This window comes from Sphaerodactylus townsendi, linkage group LG11 (genome assembly GCF_021028975.2).
Source record: "Sphaerodactylus townsendi isolate TG3544 linkage group LG11, MPM_Stown_v2.3, whole genome shotgun sequence".
NCBI classification, from domain to species: Eukaryota; Metazoa; Chordata; class Lepidosauria; order Squamata; family Sphaerodactylidae; genus Sphaerodactylus; species Sphaerodactylus townsendi.
The window spans coordinates 17,730,177-17,745,079 of NC_059435.1; the positions used below are offsets into that span (position 1 = coordinate 17,730,177).

Consider the following 14,903-nt stretch of genomic DNA (forward strand, 5'->3'; position numbering starts at 1 on the left):
GGGTTTTCCGGGTTGTATGGCAGTGTTCCAATAGCATTTTCTCCTGATGTTCCTGTGAAGATGCCAGCCACAGATGCAGGCAAAACGTCAGGAGAAATGCTACTGGAACAGCACCATACAACCTGGAAAACCCACAACACCCTGTAAGACATTAAAGTTGTTCAATAAAATCTCGCAATAAAAACCCAGCCAGAAGATAAAAGATTACTGGGTAGCTTAACGGGAGAAACAGTTTTCAGACTAAAACACACTATTAAAAGAGCAACCCTGGGCAAACAGAAATGTTTGGGCCTGGTACCTAAAAGAGAACGATGAGGGTTCAGAAGCAAGACATTCTATAGGCAAGGTGCCACTACTGAAAAGGCCCTCTTTGGTTCATCAACCTCTCCTCTGAAGGTGGAGCCACAGAGAGCAGGTCTTGTGAGGAAGGCTGGACAATATGGGAAACTTCAGGTGATCAAGAGCAGGGGGTAGGGTTGCCAACCTCCAGGTTGTGGCTGGAGATCTCCTGCCATTATATCTAATCTCCAGGTGACAGAGACCAGTTCACATGGAGAAAATGGAAGCTTTGCAAACTGGACTCTGTGGCAGTATACCCCAACGAAGTCCCTCCGCTCCCCAAACACTGCCCTCCGCAGGCTACACTCCCAAAATCTCCAGGTATTTCCCAGCCCAAAGCTGACAATCCTAATAGATTTATCAGCAGTACTGGAGAAACTGAGTGTTAGTAGAAAGAACATAAGGAATGTTAAAAAGAGCTTCTGGAAGGCAGGTGAGGACACTAGTTATGGCTAAGAAGGGAAAGAGCTAAGGGTACCACTAAGGTATTTTCCACTTATGTAGTTCCTCATTGCTCCCACAGCTCCTAATCTAGTGCAGTGGAACAGGACTTCTACACAGCAAGTTTCACTGACAGTTGTTTTCTTAATTTGCAACTAAAGGAGTTAGAATTTTTTTTAAAAAAATGAAAGCTGAGCCAGCATGGTGTAGTAGTGGTTAAGGGCAGGTAGACTCTAATCTGGAGAACTGGTCTCATGTCCCACTACTCCACGTGAGCAGCTGAGTCTTATCTGGTGAACCAGATTAGTTTCTCCCCCTCCGGCATTCCTGCTGGGTGACCTTGGGCTAGTCACAGTTCTCTCTGAACTCTCTCAGTTCCGCCTACTTCACAAAGTGTCTGTTGTGGAGAGAAGAAGGCAAAGGAGTTTGTAAGCTGCTTTGAGTCTCCTTACCTATGAGAAGGGGGGGGGTATAAATCCAAACTCTTCTTCTTTTGGGAACCTGACAGGAATGTCAGTATGATGGAACACTGACGCAACACTACTCAATTGCCGATTTAAAGAAAAAAGGGGAAAAGCCCTGGTGTCAGGGAGAGGAAATGGTTGTTGTGGGGAAAATCGCTGCTGTGTGGGTGGAACGGGGAAAATCCAAACTTTCCCACCCGCACAGCAGCCAACCAGGTTTTACTGACATCTTTCCCAAATCCTTGCAGCCAAGCAAGTTTGGTAAAGATCAGAGAAAAACTAGGAAAAAACTCAGCAGATGCACAAATGCACCACGAAGCTGCAGGGAAAGCAAGAAGAAAAAACACTTCCCAACGAGCATTGAACATGAAGAAACTAAACCCATAAGGAAACACCCTGAAACAGGAGTCCTGAGAGCTCATTGGAATTTTGACACAATGTGATGGGGGAAGACACAAAATGGCGGCCAAAGGCAGCAGATCAACCACAACATGTTTGCCGCAGCTCACCTTCCTTCACACGGTGAAGATCCTTATGCTGGGCTGATAGCGACTGCCAAAGCAATGTTTTTAAACATCTGCACAGCCAATCAGCTCTCCAACAAGCAATCAAAAGGCAAATCAGCTCTCCAATAGGCAAAAGCCCCAACTAGCCCTACCCACGTTCTTAGAACACTTGGCACCAGAAAAGGTCTCAGCAGATTCCATGGTGACCATGGACACCATGCAGGGGACCTCTGCCCTAAGGGAACAGAACAGGAGACAGTCCCAGTATTGTGAACCGCAGATGATAGTGGAGGCACAAGGAATGCTATGCTAGCACTGCAGACACGGAGTCGCTGGCAGGGCAGCAGCAACCAATGTGCACGCCGGCTGTGACTTCAGCGGGCTGAACAGACATGCACATGTACATGGAACGGAAGCTGTGGGCCCCACGTTTCTGCCACTGCTTTGGAACCCTGCTAGTACAGCACGAACTCTGTCTTAACCTTGGAAGCAATCTCTGACTACAAAGGTTGCCAACCTCCAGGTGGGCCCATCATTGTGAACGTTACACTATGAAATGCTGTAATTGTTTTCGGTTTGATTATTATGTGTGAAGCTTCTACAGACAAAAGAAGCTGTAAAATATTTATGCTGAAGAACCCATGAAACTAAAATGGAGGATCTTTAATCGAAATAGAGAATCTACCAAATATGTTTCTTGTAAACTGATTATATATTGTTTGTAAGGAATTATTGTAGTGGGGTACTTGTGGAGTTTATTTATTTATTTGTTTGTTTGTGTATTTATTTATTTATTATTTCTGCCCTCTATGCTCCTTAAAGGCAGATACCAACATATAGATAAACAAAAGAGGCTATGCCCATGCAACTCAGGCCAAGTTGAGACACTGGAGCACACTCTGTTTCATTGTGCAAGATTTGCCAAGATCAGAATGACCCAACCCATCATTGCTTCACTCCTATACAATCATTTAACTGATGCTCTTAGGATTCCTTTAATCTTAGATAACCTTGATCCTTACTTCTGTGAAAGCGTAGCAAAATATCTTTTAAAGATTATAGACGCAATTCTAGATGGATACTAAGCATTAGATTGCTATCATCATAACAACAATGTTGGTTACATCAACTATTTGCTACTGGTAAACAGTGCCTACCTCTGCCAGTAACCTGTGGGTTCATGGTCATCCAAAGTCAAATAACCTATGGGTGATTTATAGAGAGATGTCGTAGTTTTGTTATCGATTGCCAGATGGTTTGACAATTGAAGGCTGTGGCAACCTATTGGAGTCAGATCAATTGTTCACCCATTTCCTTGTCCCCTATCCTTTGTTCTGTGTTTGGCGCCACCCCAACAAACTCTGTGTTTTATAGTGGAGTGTTGATACCGTATGTTGTTGTGATGCCTGGGTTCTGTTGGTGGGTCTTCAGTCTGGTCTGTGGAGAGGTGTATGGGAATGGCACTTTTGATGAGTTCATTTGGACTACACTATTGATAAGACTCTGAATGTTTGTTGTATTTATCTGTCTTTTATGGACAGTTGTTTTATTGTAATTTGGTATGCCAATAAAGGCTTGTCTATGTCTATTTATTATTTCGATTTAATATACCGCCCCATCCCCTAAGGGCTCTGGGCGGTGCACAATTTAATACCAAAAACCAAATCAAACAATCAACAAAAACAAATAAAAACATAAATTACATATTAGTTAAAACCGTTTAAACATCCAATAACTCCACAGCTTGAGAATCCAAATATCAATATCAGTGTCAGTATCAGTAGCCTGAGGAGTCATGTGGCTTGCACTGCCTCTCACACGGTCAGGAGTTCGAGCCCTCTGTGGGTCAGCTATCCTGGCAGCTGGCTCATGGTCAACTCAGCCATCCATCCATTTCTTGGTCGGTAAATGAGTACCTAGCTCACAGCTAGGGGGTAAAGAATAGCCGGGGAAAGCAATGGCAAACTACCCCACAAAAGAGGCTTGCCTATGAAATCACTGCTTGCAGTGGTACCCCAGGGTCGGACATGACTGAAGGGGAAACTTTACCTTTATCAGCAGCCCAGCTCAGCGGCGGTCGATCTCGAAGGTAATTCCAAGGATGGAATGGGATACAAGGGATAGCACCTCAACAGCGAACCTCCCCAAAAGCCCGGCTAACATAGTTCACCCGCTATGTTAGCCACAAGATACAGAGTGGCTTTTGGGATTCAACCTCCAGGTGGGGCCGGGAGATCTCCTGGGATTATAACTTATCTACAGAATACAGTGATCCATTCCTCTGGAGAAAATGGCTGGAATCTATAGCATTATAACCCACTGAGGTCTCTCCTCTCCTCATAACCCCCTTCTCTGGGCTCCAACCCAAATCTCCAAGAATTTCGCAATCCCAAATTGGCAACTCTAAGAGGAGAAGAGCAGCTGCAAAGCAGCAAGGTACAAAAGGGAACATGCCTAAATTTGCCGGGATTTCTATTTCATCCACGCAGATTATTAATTTCTTTTCAAAAACTAAACAGATTAACAATTATGAATATTGTGCCAAAGAGAGATAAAATAGAAAGGCAATTGATGCAATTAATGTAAACTGATTGCATGTATTCCTCCAGCAATTACACCACTGTTTTGTACACAAATACACAGACAACAAGCTGCAAATATCTCCCCAAGAAGAAAGGACTTAAAGAAGAAAGAAATTAAACTGGGCGGGGGAGGGGGGGGAGAGGGTGAAGACAGCATATACAGCAGAAGACAGTTCACAGTGAAATTAGAAAACACAATTATCTGTTCATATGTATTAAACAGAAAAAAACACAAGGCACTTCTTGGAAATCGGTATTTTCCTGGAAATGAAGCTGTTCTGTGGATTCAGCAACTAGGAGAATGCAATAAGTAACAAATCACGAGAATACTGTATTTCCAAGACAGAAATAGCACCGGGAAAACACAGCCACATGTTCTCAGTTTGTACAATCACATCATGATTTAGAAGTACCGTGTCTGCAAAAAGTACAAAATAACAAGAATCTCCTGCATGCCAGATTCTCATATTACACCATTCATGCCAATTGCTTAAGAAACACCACAGAGTTCATTCATTGTGCAATTTGTGACGACTGATTTATGCACTGTGATGGCTGTGAAATCAGTCTAGGTTAACAAATGTGTGAATTTTAACAAATGCCACATGGGTAAGAGTGGCAGGTGCATTCTCGGTGTTTGGCTAAGTATCAACACGAGAACTACGATATCCAACCTGCCCAGTGCTTTTTAAACAGTAAGTGTCACAGCTAGATTTAAAAACAATATGTGTGCAGGCAGACACTGAAAAAAAATTACATTGACACACATTGATCTTCAAAATGGACTTTTAGCAACGCAATTTCAAAACGAACTCTTTCTTAAACTTTCTTATAAAATGAAAGGAGGGGGAATTATTTGATTTCAGGGCAGTCTGGGAAACCACTTTTAAACTTGAATAAACTATTTTTCCCACTGCACCAATTGTGTTCTGCTTTTTCTGTGGACAAAGGACTCATTGATACAGGACTTTCTAAATTGGAAATAGTAGTTGGCATAATGCAGGAGGGGGGAAAACTAATCTGGTTCACCAGATAAGACTCAGCTGCTCACGTGGAGTAGTGGGACATGAGACCAGTAGTTGGCATAACATATTAGTCTGGGTTTTCACATTTTCTCCCAAGGAAGGATCCTTATGCAAAACATGTAGTTCAAAGGGGATCTGGCTATGGTACTTCCAGAACTTTAAAAAGTAGGCCTATATTACTTGGGGAAGAATTCATCAGTTGCTGAAGTTCATTCAGGTTAGTTGGGATTCTTCTCTGGCAAGAGGATGAAACCACTCAAAAACTGCATCCATACATCACTGGATATGGTGCTAGCGAGGCACTATAGCAATAATTCGCAACTAGATTTTCCCCTGTGGACAAGACAATCTAAGAGGAGAACAAGCACTATAACAAGACAACAGAGCAATACCCATCAATATGTGGATGCAGACTGGAAGTGATGTCTTTTACTACTAAGCAAAAGGGGCCTCAATTCAGATTGGAGCTGGAGCACAGAGAGGGGGTTAAACCTTTTTCCATGGGCCAGTTTCCCAGCCTCACTTGACTCAGTCACCTCAGCTGAGGAGTCATCTGAAGTCAGGAAAACAGTACAGGGGAGTTTTACTTATGCCTCCACATCATAGCCCTGTCCAAATTAGGGACCCTGTTGAGTGACACTCAGCAATAAAAATGTACTGGAAATTCATTCACAAATCCTCCAGTGTCTCCCTTAGATTGATTCTTGGAATGAATTGCATGTATGACAAAGTACCTTCACAATATATGGTATGCTATTACAAAGTTTTACAAACTTACTAGAGTTCTTTGAGGGTGTAAACAGACATGTGGATAAGGGGGAACCAGTGGACACTGTCTACTTGGATTTCCAAAAGGCTTTTGACAAAGTTCCTCATCAGAGACTGCTGAGAAAACTCAGCAATGAAGGAATAAGAGGGGAAGTCCTCCTATGGATTAAAAACTGGTTGAGGAACAGGAAACAAAGGGTGGGTATAAATGGGAAGTTCTCACAATGGAGAGATGTAGGGAGTGGTGTCCCCCAAGGATCCGTATTGGGACCAGTGCTCTTTAACTTATTCATAAATGACCTGGAAGTAGGGGTGGGTAGTGTGGTGGCCAAGTTTGCAGATGATACCAAATTATGTAGGGTGGTGAGAACCACAAAGGATTGCGAAGAGCTCCAAGCGGACCTTGATAAATTAGGTGAGTGGGCTAAGAAATGGCAAATGCAGTTCATTGTAGCAAAATGTAAAGTGATGCACATAGGGGCAAAAAATCCAAACTTCACATACACGCTACAGGGGTCAGTGCTATCAGTCACAGACCAGGAAAGGGATTTGGGCGTCTTAGGGACCTTCCGCACTTACTGTGTTGTACCGGTTTCTACTCAGGTTCAACTCAGTGTATCCGCACTACAACCGAGCTCGACGTTGTCTTGTCGCTGTTCCCCCCGCTCGGAACCGTGACATCCCTGTCGCAGTTATGAACTGCGACTTCGCTGAATGGAACAAAGGTCGATATCGCCCGAAGCTTGAAATGCGGGCCTTCGAAGCGACACCGCATCCATTCAACCAATCAGGAGCAGCCGTTCGCATGCGCGGAACGGAAGAGTCGTGACGGGTAGAGAGTCGCGGCTTTTAATACAGTTTCCCTCACGTTTGAGCTACGATATCGAGAAAGTTTGAAAGTGACGAGGAGAAATCACTGACTGGAAAAATTTTGGCGCCAAAGCTTCGTAGCTCCGACTACGCCGGAAGTAGTTCAGCGTGTCAATGCTACGTAGCTGCGACGTACGGAAACTGTAAAAAAAAAACAAAGAACGTTCCCGTTTCCCTCCGTAACACAAGCGCCAATCACGATTGAGGAGCGAAACAGGTACCCGCCCACTTAGCTCGGTTCCAGGGGGCCAAGGAAGTTGCTGTGCGGACAGCCAGGAATCGCCCCCCATTGAAGGGAACCAAGTCGACCTTCACTCCCTTTTGTAGTGCGGAAACACCCTTAGTTGATAGTTCCATGGGAATGTCAACTCAATGCATGGCAGCTGTGAAAAAGGCAAACTCTATGCTGGGGATAATTAGGAAAGGAGTTGATAATAAAACTGCAAGGATTGTCATGCCCTTATATAAAGCAGTGGTGCGACCGCACTTGGAGTACTGTGTTCAGTTCTGGTCGCCACATCTCAAAAAGGATATCGAAGAGATAGAAAAAGTGCAGAGAAGGGCAACGAGGATGATTGAAGGATTGGAGCACCTTCCTTATGAGGAGAGGCTGCAGCGTTTGGGACTCTTTAGTTTGGAGAGGAGACGTCTGAGGGGGGATATGATTGAAGTCTATAAAATTATGCATGGGGTAGAAAATGTTGACAGAGAGAAATTTTTCTCTCTTTCTCACAATACTAGGAACCAGGGGGCATTCATTGAAAATGCTGGGTGGAAGAATTAGGACTAATAAAAGGAAACACTTCTTCACGCAACGTGTGATTAGTGTTTGGAATATGCTGCCACAGGAGGTGGTGATGGCCACTAACCTGGATAGCTTTAAAAGGGTTTGAACAGATTTATGGAGGAGAAGTCGATCTATGGCTACCAATCTGGATCCTCCTTGATCTCAGATTGCAAATGCCTTAGCAGACCAGGTGCTCAGGAGCAGCAGCAGCAGCAGAAGGCCATTGCTTTCACATCCTGCATGTGAGCTCCCAAAGGCACCTGGTGGGCCACTGCGAGTAGCAGAATGCTGGACTAGATGGACTCTGGTCTGATCCAGCAGGCTAGTTCTTATGTTCTTATGTTCTAAAGAGAAACGCTAAACCTTGTCTAACAGAAAGGTAGGACCTCAAGGTTGAATTAATCCGCAGCCACCTTCTTCATATTGAAAGGGGGTGGTAGCCAGCTTAGGGGACCAGGAAAAAAAATGATAAAATTGGAAGGTTTGAGTTTTGAAAAACTGATGGATGGAGAAGAATCCCTAGCTGACCCCCAAGCACAATGCAGTTAAAGCACTTTGATAGCTCAAGGGATTCCAGAGGATACAGGCATTTTTACCTGCAGTGGCCATTTTGGAAAAATTGGGGGTTCAAATTTCAAAGAACCGATTAATTGGGAGAGAATCCTCAGAGGTCACTGAGCACAATGTAGCTAAAACTGCTGTGATAGCCCAAGGGATTCCCGAGGTACAGGTGGTTTTATCTGTGCCGGCCATTTTAACATCTGGACTTTTTTTTCTACAGCGGAAGTTCACTGCTTTAACTTCCTCCAAACACCACAGAATTTTTATCTTGTGGTAGGACAGAGTATAATGCTCATGAGACCCACCCAACATTTTCCCTTCTGCCTCTAAAATCAGACACAATCAGAATCCCCCTTACAGCTGGGGATGCTGTAGACACCTTGTTTCTCCAGTCTGGATGCTTGCATCAGTTGTTTGAACAGGGTGTGATTGGCGAACCTGCAACCAGATCTGGGCTATGGCACGTTCCGCTATGAACGAATGTGGATTTATAACAGAATGACATGAATGGTTTTTATAATCAGAAAAACACACTGACCTTAACACTACACAGGTGGAGCAGCATAATGACTCGTCAATTGTAAGTGCATCAATTCCTGGGGAAAAGTTCAATGAGGTTAAACTCAGTATGTATCCCAAAGCAACACAGCAACACAGAAACAATATATGTGAAAAAAAACAGAAAACATTGCTCTTCGCCCCCAATATACCTTGGCTATTGAATAAGGTGAGTTTATTCCCTTTATATTTTATACCTTGGCTTTGTAATAAGGTGAATTTATTCCCTAAATATTTCATAGGGAATATACAGGGAATTAATCTCCTAATGCTTTATTAATGCAGACTTGAATGCTGAACCAATAAACCATGCATTGAAAAGAACAAAATAAAAGCTTCGTAATTGCCTGGAAGAATATAAAAATTCTTCATTTGGCTAGGAAAGATTTATAATTAACGTACTGTTATTTGCGAGTGTTATTATACTTGCATTTATTTTGTATTGACCAAGAATACGTTGACAACACCAGAACTTGCGTCTAAATCTAAATTCCTAAAGCTTTATCAAATCATCTACAAGTAGTGGGATTCAGACGGTTCGTTAAAGTGGTGCTTGTAAACAACCAGTTTTTAAATTATTTGAATCTCACCACTGGAACCGGTTGTTAAATTATTTGAATCCCACCACTGTCTACAACCCTCTCCTCCTTCTAGATTTTATGCATCTGAGTAGGGACATAATCCAGGCACAATTAGATATTCCAAAGCCTTCCTGAACTGAACGAGACATGCCCACCTAATATTGTTAGTGAACCCTATAGTGCTAAAATATAAAACAGAAGTCTAGTAGCACCTAAAATGTTTATTTCAGCCTTCCCTTTTGTGAATCAGTGCTCATTTCTTCTTGGGGTAAAGGACTCACAAAAGATCGGGCTGGAATAAGTATTGTTAGTCTTTAAGGCCACTGGACTTCTGTTTTATTTTGCTACTTTTCTGGAATCAATAAAACACAGCCGCATTCCTAGAGTTGTGAAAGCCAAAGAGGGGGAAGATTAAAAAAATTGTAAAGAACTTTTCTCCCACCCAAGAACTCCCTTCTCCAAGTTTTCCTATGGAGAACTTGCATCCAACATGGTGTAGCAGTTAGGAACAGTGAACTCTAGTATGGAGAACCGGGTTTGATTCCCCACTCCTTCATATGAGGAGTGGACTCTAATTCGGTGGACCAGTTTGTTTCCCCACTCCTACACATGAAGCCTGCTGGGTGACCTTGGGCTAATCACAGTTTTCTTCAAACTCAGTTCCACGGTGGCGTACCTATACAAAAGGGAAACTGGGAAAAGTCCCGGATGCTGCCCCCCTCCCCGGTGCCAGGCCCTGGCTGAACTTCCGCAACCAGGTCCCCCAGACTCCCCCCACTGCACCCCCTGAAAAAAATATTTTACAAACACCAGCCGCCATGCCTCCCCCAAACTTCTGCATCCTGCCAGTATCCGCCTCTTGGGCTGCTGCCTCCAAGCCCAAGGGGGGGGGGGCTGGCCGGTGGCCCAAGAGCAGCCCGAGAGGTGGAGGCTGGCAGAGCCAGCTGTCTAGAGGAGCCACAGAGGCCACTGGTGTTGGCAGCACGGCTGAGCCGTGAACCAGTTTCTCAGAAGCCTCTTAGAATCCAGCTCTGCTGGGGAGGGTGCAGCCTGGCACCCCGATGGGGGGGGGGGGAGCACCAGTGAGGCAGGCAAACAAGCAGGCAAGGAGGGAGAAGCTGCGCGAGGCTGCCTGGAAGAGGAGGAGCTCTGGACGCCACTTCTCCTCCTCCTCCACCTCATCCAGGTGTCCTTGCACAGTGCTTTAGATCTGGATGCCGCTTTTCACGTGCCACCCAGTGGGAGGGTGACGGGGAAGGGAAGATGTGGGGGAGGGGTGCAAAATGTGACCCAGGCGAGTGGTGCCTTGGTCAAATGAGCCCCCCACCCCCCCCCAAAGATATTCCAGTGGTTTCATCTATCTCACAAGGTATCTGTAGGCAGGGAGGGCAAGAGAAGGTGATTTTAAGCCACTTTGAGGCTCCTGAAAAGGTTGAGAAAAGAACGGTATAAAAAACAACTTAAACTTTAGCCCAAATTTGACCCCTTGAGCTGCACAGCATGTTTGGGTGTTCTTTTTCCCCCTCCCTTTTCTTTTTGCCAAATATATCCACATGCGGAACAAAAAATCAAGTACCGCACACAAGCAAAAGAACCAAATACACAAGATATTACCATCAGGTTACGATAAAGAAAAAAACCCCAAACACACAACACAATAAACGGAAAATGAAAGAACAAAAAGAGAGCTGTGTGTGCTCGTGCTTCCCTCTAAGATGGCTGAGACTTTACATATTCATAAAAAAGAAAGAAAGAAAGAAAGAAAGAAAGAAAGAAAGAAAGAAAGAAAGAAAGAAAGAAAGAAAGAAAGAAAGAAATGTGTCAAACTTGCGGCCCTCCAGATGTTATGGATTACAGTTCCCATCATCCCCTGCCAGCATCATGTTGGCAGGGGATGATGGGAACTGTAGCCCATAACATCTGGAGGGCTGCAAGTTTGACACCTGTGGCATTTTCATGTAAGGCCCTCAAACCATTAAAGAAAATTCTTTAACAAACTACGCTCTTGCAATTCTGTTAAATAAATGATAAAACTATCCAAATTATCCTAAACGTATCTTTCCTTTTCCTACCCTGAATTAATCTAATACTCATTTGTTAAACTTTCAAGGGCCACTTTATTCCTATATTTATCATGCCACCTATCTAGGAAAATCCCTTTGGCATTCTTCCAACATTGGGCAATAAGCATTCTAACTGCAACTAATAAAAAGTTAATCAGGGTTTTTTGTATACAATGGGTGTCTTCATTGATAAATTGAGTAAAGCTAGTTCAATAGTAGGATTTATTGATCCCCATTTTATTTTAGCAATCTCTGCAAATATTGATCTTCCAAAGTTTGCTATAACTATGTCTTTCATGGGAAGAAGATGACAGGAGATGTGGGAATCAATACACCACAATGTCCTGAACCTCTTTTGTGGAGGAAGGCTCCGTCGGGGTCCTAATGCTTGCCCTCCCCATCTTTCTGAGGCTCCCCATCTTTCTGAATATGCAGAATAATGCATATTCAATCCACTTTCACAGTTGTTTGAAAGTGGATTTTGCTATTCCACACAGTAAAATCCAGTTTCAAAATGCATTGGAAGTGGATTGAAAGTGCATTATTTTGCATGTGAAGAAGGAGAAGGAGAAGGAGGAGAAGAAGAAGAAGAAGAAGAAGAGGAGGAGGAGGAGGAGGAGGAGGAGGAGGAGTTTGGATTTATATCCCCCTTTCTCTCCTGCAGGAGACTCAAAGGGGCTTACAATCTCCTTGCCCTTCCCCCCTCACAACAAACACCCTGTGAGGTAGGTGGGGCTAAGAGAGCTCCGAGAAGCTGTGACTAGCCCAAAATCACCCAGCTGGCGTGTGTGGGAGTGTACAGGCTAATCTGAATTCCCCAGATAAGCCTCCACAGCTCAGGCGGCAGAATCAAACCCGGTTCCTCCAGATTAGATACACGAGCTCTTAACCTCCTATGCCACTGCTGCTCCATAAGGGGCCTTAAGGACAATTCTCGCACCCTAAAAGAGAATCGGGTCCTCTCTGAAATGAAGAAGCTTGCACACCTGGCTTCTGCTGGAGGACACACAACCGCAATGTCTCCTTTTCCCCAAAAAAGGTATAGATACGACTGGATGTTCTGACTCCTGGTTGTGCCTGTAATAATTCTAAACGCGACGCAGAAAACAAGTCTTTCTGGAATACAGTTGGGATGGAAATTATATAATGACGGAATGACTTGGGAGATGGAAAGACAGAAATGCATTCATAAGAAAAAGGAGGAGGTAGGAAGATGGAGGATGACACAAGAGCAAAAGGGAAGCAAAGAGAAGCAGCAAAATAAATGGTTCGTGAAACTAAGGGGAAGAGAAGGAAGTAGAAAAATGAAATCTGGTCTAATTTCAAAGGCATAACAGTACACTGTAATATCTATGGTGGTCGACGGTGCCTTCAAGTCACAGCCAATGTGGCAATCTCTGGGGTAGGGATGCCAACCTCCAGATAGTAGCTGGAGATTCTAGGACAGGGGTCTACAACCTGTGACTCTCCAGATTCACAGACTACAATTCCCATCAGCCCCTGCCAGCAATTGGCCATGCTGGCAGGGGCTGATGGGAATTGTAGTCCATTAACATCTGGAGATCCACAGGTTCCAGACCCCTGTTCTAGGATTAGAACTGCAGCAATAATCAATCCCCCTGGAATAAACGGCCACTTTGGAAAGTGGACCGTATGAATTTTGCCCGTTCACACACTTCCCTCCCCAAACTCTGCCTTCTTCAGGCTCCATCCCCCAAATCTCCAGGTAATTCACAGGGTCTTCAAGGCAATCACAGGGTCTTCAAGACAAGACATGAAATGAGATGGTTTTTACCATGACATGCCTCCATCCTTGGTAACCTCCAATTCAAGTACTAATCTGGACTGACCCTGGTTTTCTGCAAAGATCTATTATCAGGCTAGCTGGGGCCATCCAAGTTAGAGCATAACACCAATCCAATTCAACAGTCCAAAGACTTTCCTGCATGACCAGGCCTGTTGGACTTCTGCACAGCACAGTACCTCGTCTATATACACATTATATAAACCTAACGGTATATAAACCTAACCAATAAATAAATAAATAAACATAGATCAGTGGTTCTCAACCTTCCTAATGCCGTGACCCTTCAATACAGTTCCTCATGTTGTGGTGACCCCCAACCCTAACATTTATCCATTTTACAGATGGAGAACACTGATGCAGAGAGTCTTAGGCGACCCCGGTGAAAGGGTCATTCGACCTCCAAAGGGGTCCCGACCCCCAGGTTGAGAACCACTGTTATAGATGCTAGTCTTCCAAAGCGCTAAGAAGCCACTGCTTTAACTATGCAAGTTATTTGAACAAATAAGATCGGAGACAAATATCGTTGCCTGTGCTCTCAGTTAAAAGAAAGCAAGTGAGCGAGTGATGTGCCTGGAGGAGGCGGGGCTTGGCCTTATATGGGCAGGCCTCTTCTCACCCGAGCTTCTCCTGCCCTCCCTTCCTCGTGGGTCTGAGTTTTTTGTTGTTGGCATTCTGGTTACGGTGATTATTGTTGTTATTTGCATTTCATCTGTTACAGCCTGGCGGATTGTGCAAGGGGACTGATCCATTCAGGGGAGGAGAAGGGAGGCCTATGTGCTGGGCCTCCCCATTTGGCCAGGGCCTCCATAAGAGCCCTGGAGGATGGAGTGAGCCTGTGAACCACATGCCCAGGAAGGGGCTGCTGGTGGCTTGCGCCCCCTGGCAGCAAGGGGAGTTCAGGCAGAGGCCAGCGCCTAGATGGCTCCCATTATCTTGTTGCTTCGGGCGTTGGTGTTTTTCCACCATTCATCGGGCTGGGGGAAAGTTATTACTGGGGGACAGATGTGCTGTCCAGTCCCGGATCCGTCCCTTATGCTGCATCTCTGCTTCCTTTTGCCAGCACACCAATAAAACAGTTGTGGTCAAATTTTACCCACACAATGGGGTTTTCTGTGTCTCCTGTACCCTCAGACTGCTTCCTTTCCTCCCTTTCCCTATACACATCTTAGCTACCATACAAGAACCATCTGCTTTGGACCATCTAGAAATCCTTCTTCCCCAAGCATCTTCTTCAGTGATCCTGCTCTCTTCTTTGTAAGCCCCTAGACCAGAGGTGGGATTTAGCAGGTTCTCACCAGTTTCCGAGAGTGGGTTACTAATTATTTGTGTGTGCTGAGAGGGGGTTACTAATTGGGTCCACTTTTCCACCTCCATGCCCTCGCCTCCCCGAGAGGCATACTGCCTTTGAACGTGAAGGTTCCATATAGCAATTGCAACTAATAATGTAACTCCCTGAACTGGGTTAATCCCTTTCAGGTACTGCAATTCATTGATTCTCAACCTTTTGTACCTTTTATCTCACCAGTCTCTATCAAAGAACCTGCGTGTTTC

General features: G+C 44.6%; 1 protein-coding gene across 1 annotated transcript in view; it reads right to left on the reverse strand.

The window, feature by feature from the left end:
- HECW1 (HECT, C2 and WW domain containing E3 ubiquitin protein ligase 1) overlaps window positions 1-14,903 on the reverse strand; it is a 301,389-nt gene that overhangs the window by 203,045 nt on the left and 83,441 nt on the right. Inside the window, 1 exon segment of the mRNA XM_048510455.1 lies at window positions 8,882-8,939. Coding sequence (XP_048366412.1) covers window positions 8,882-8,908 — 27 coding nt within the window. The 5' untranslated portion in view covers window positions 8,909-8,939.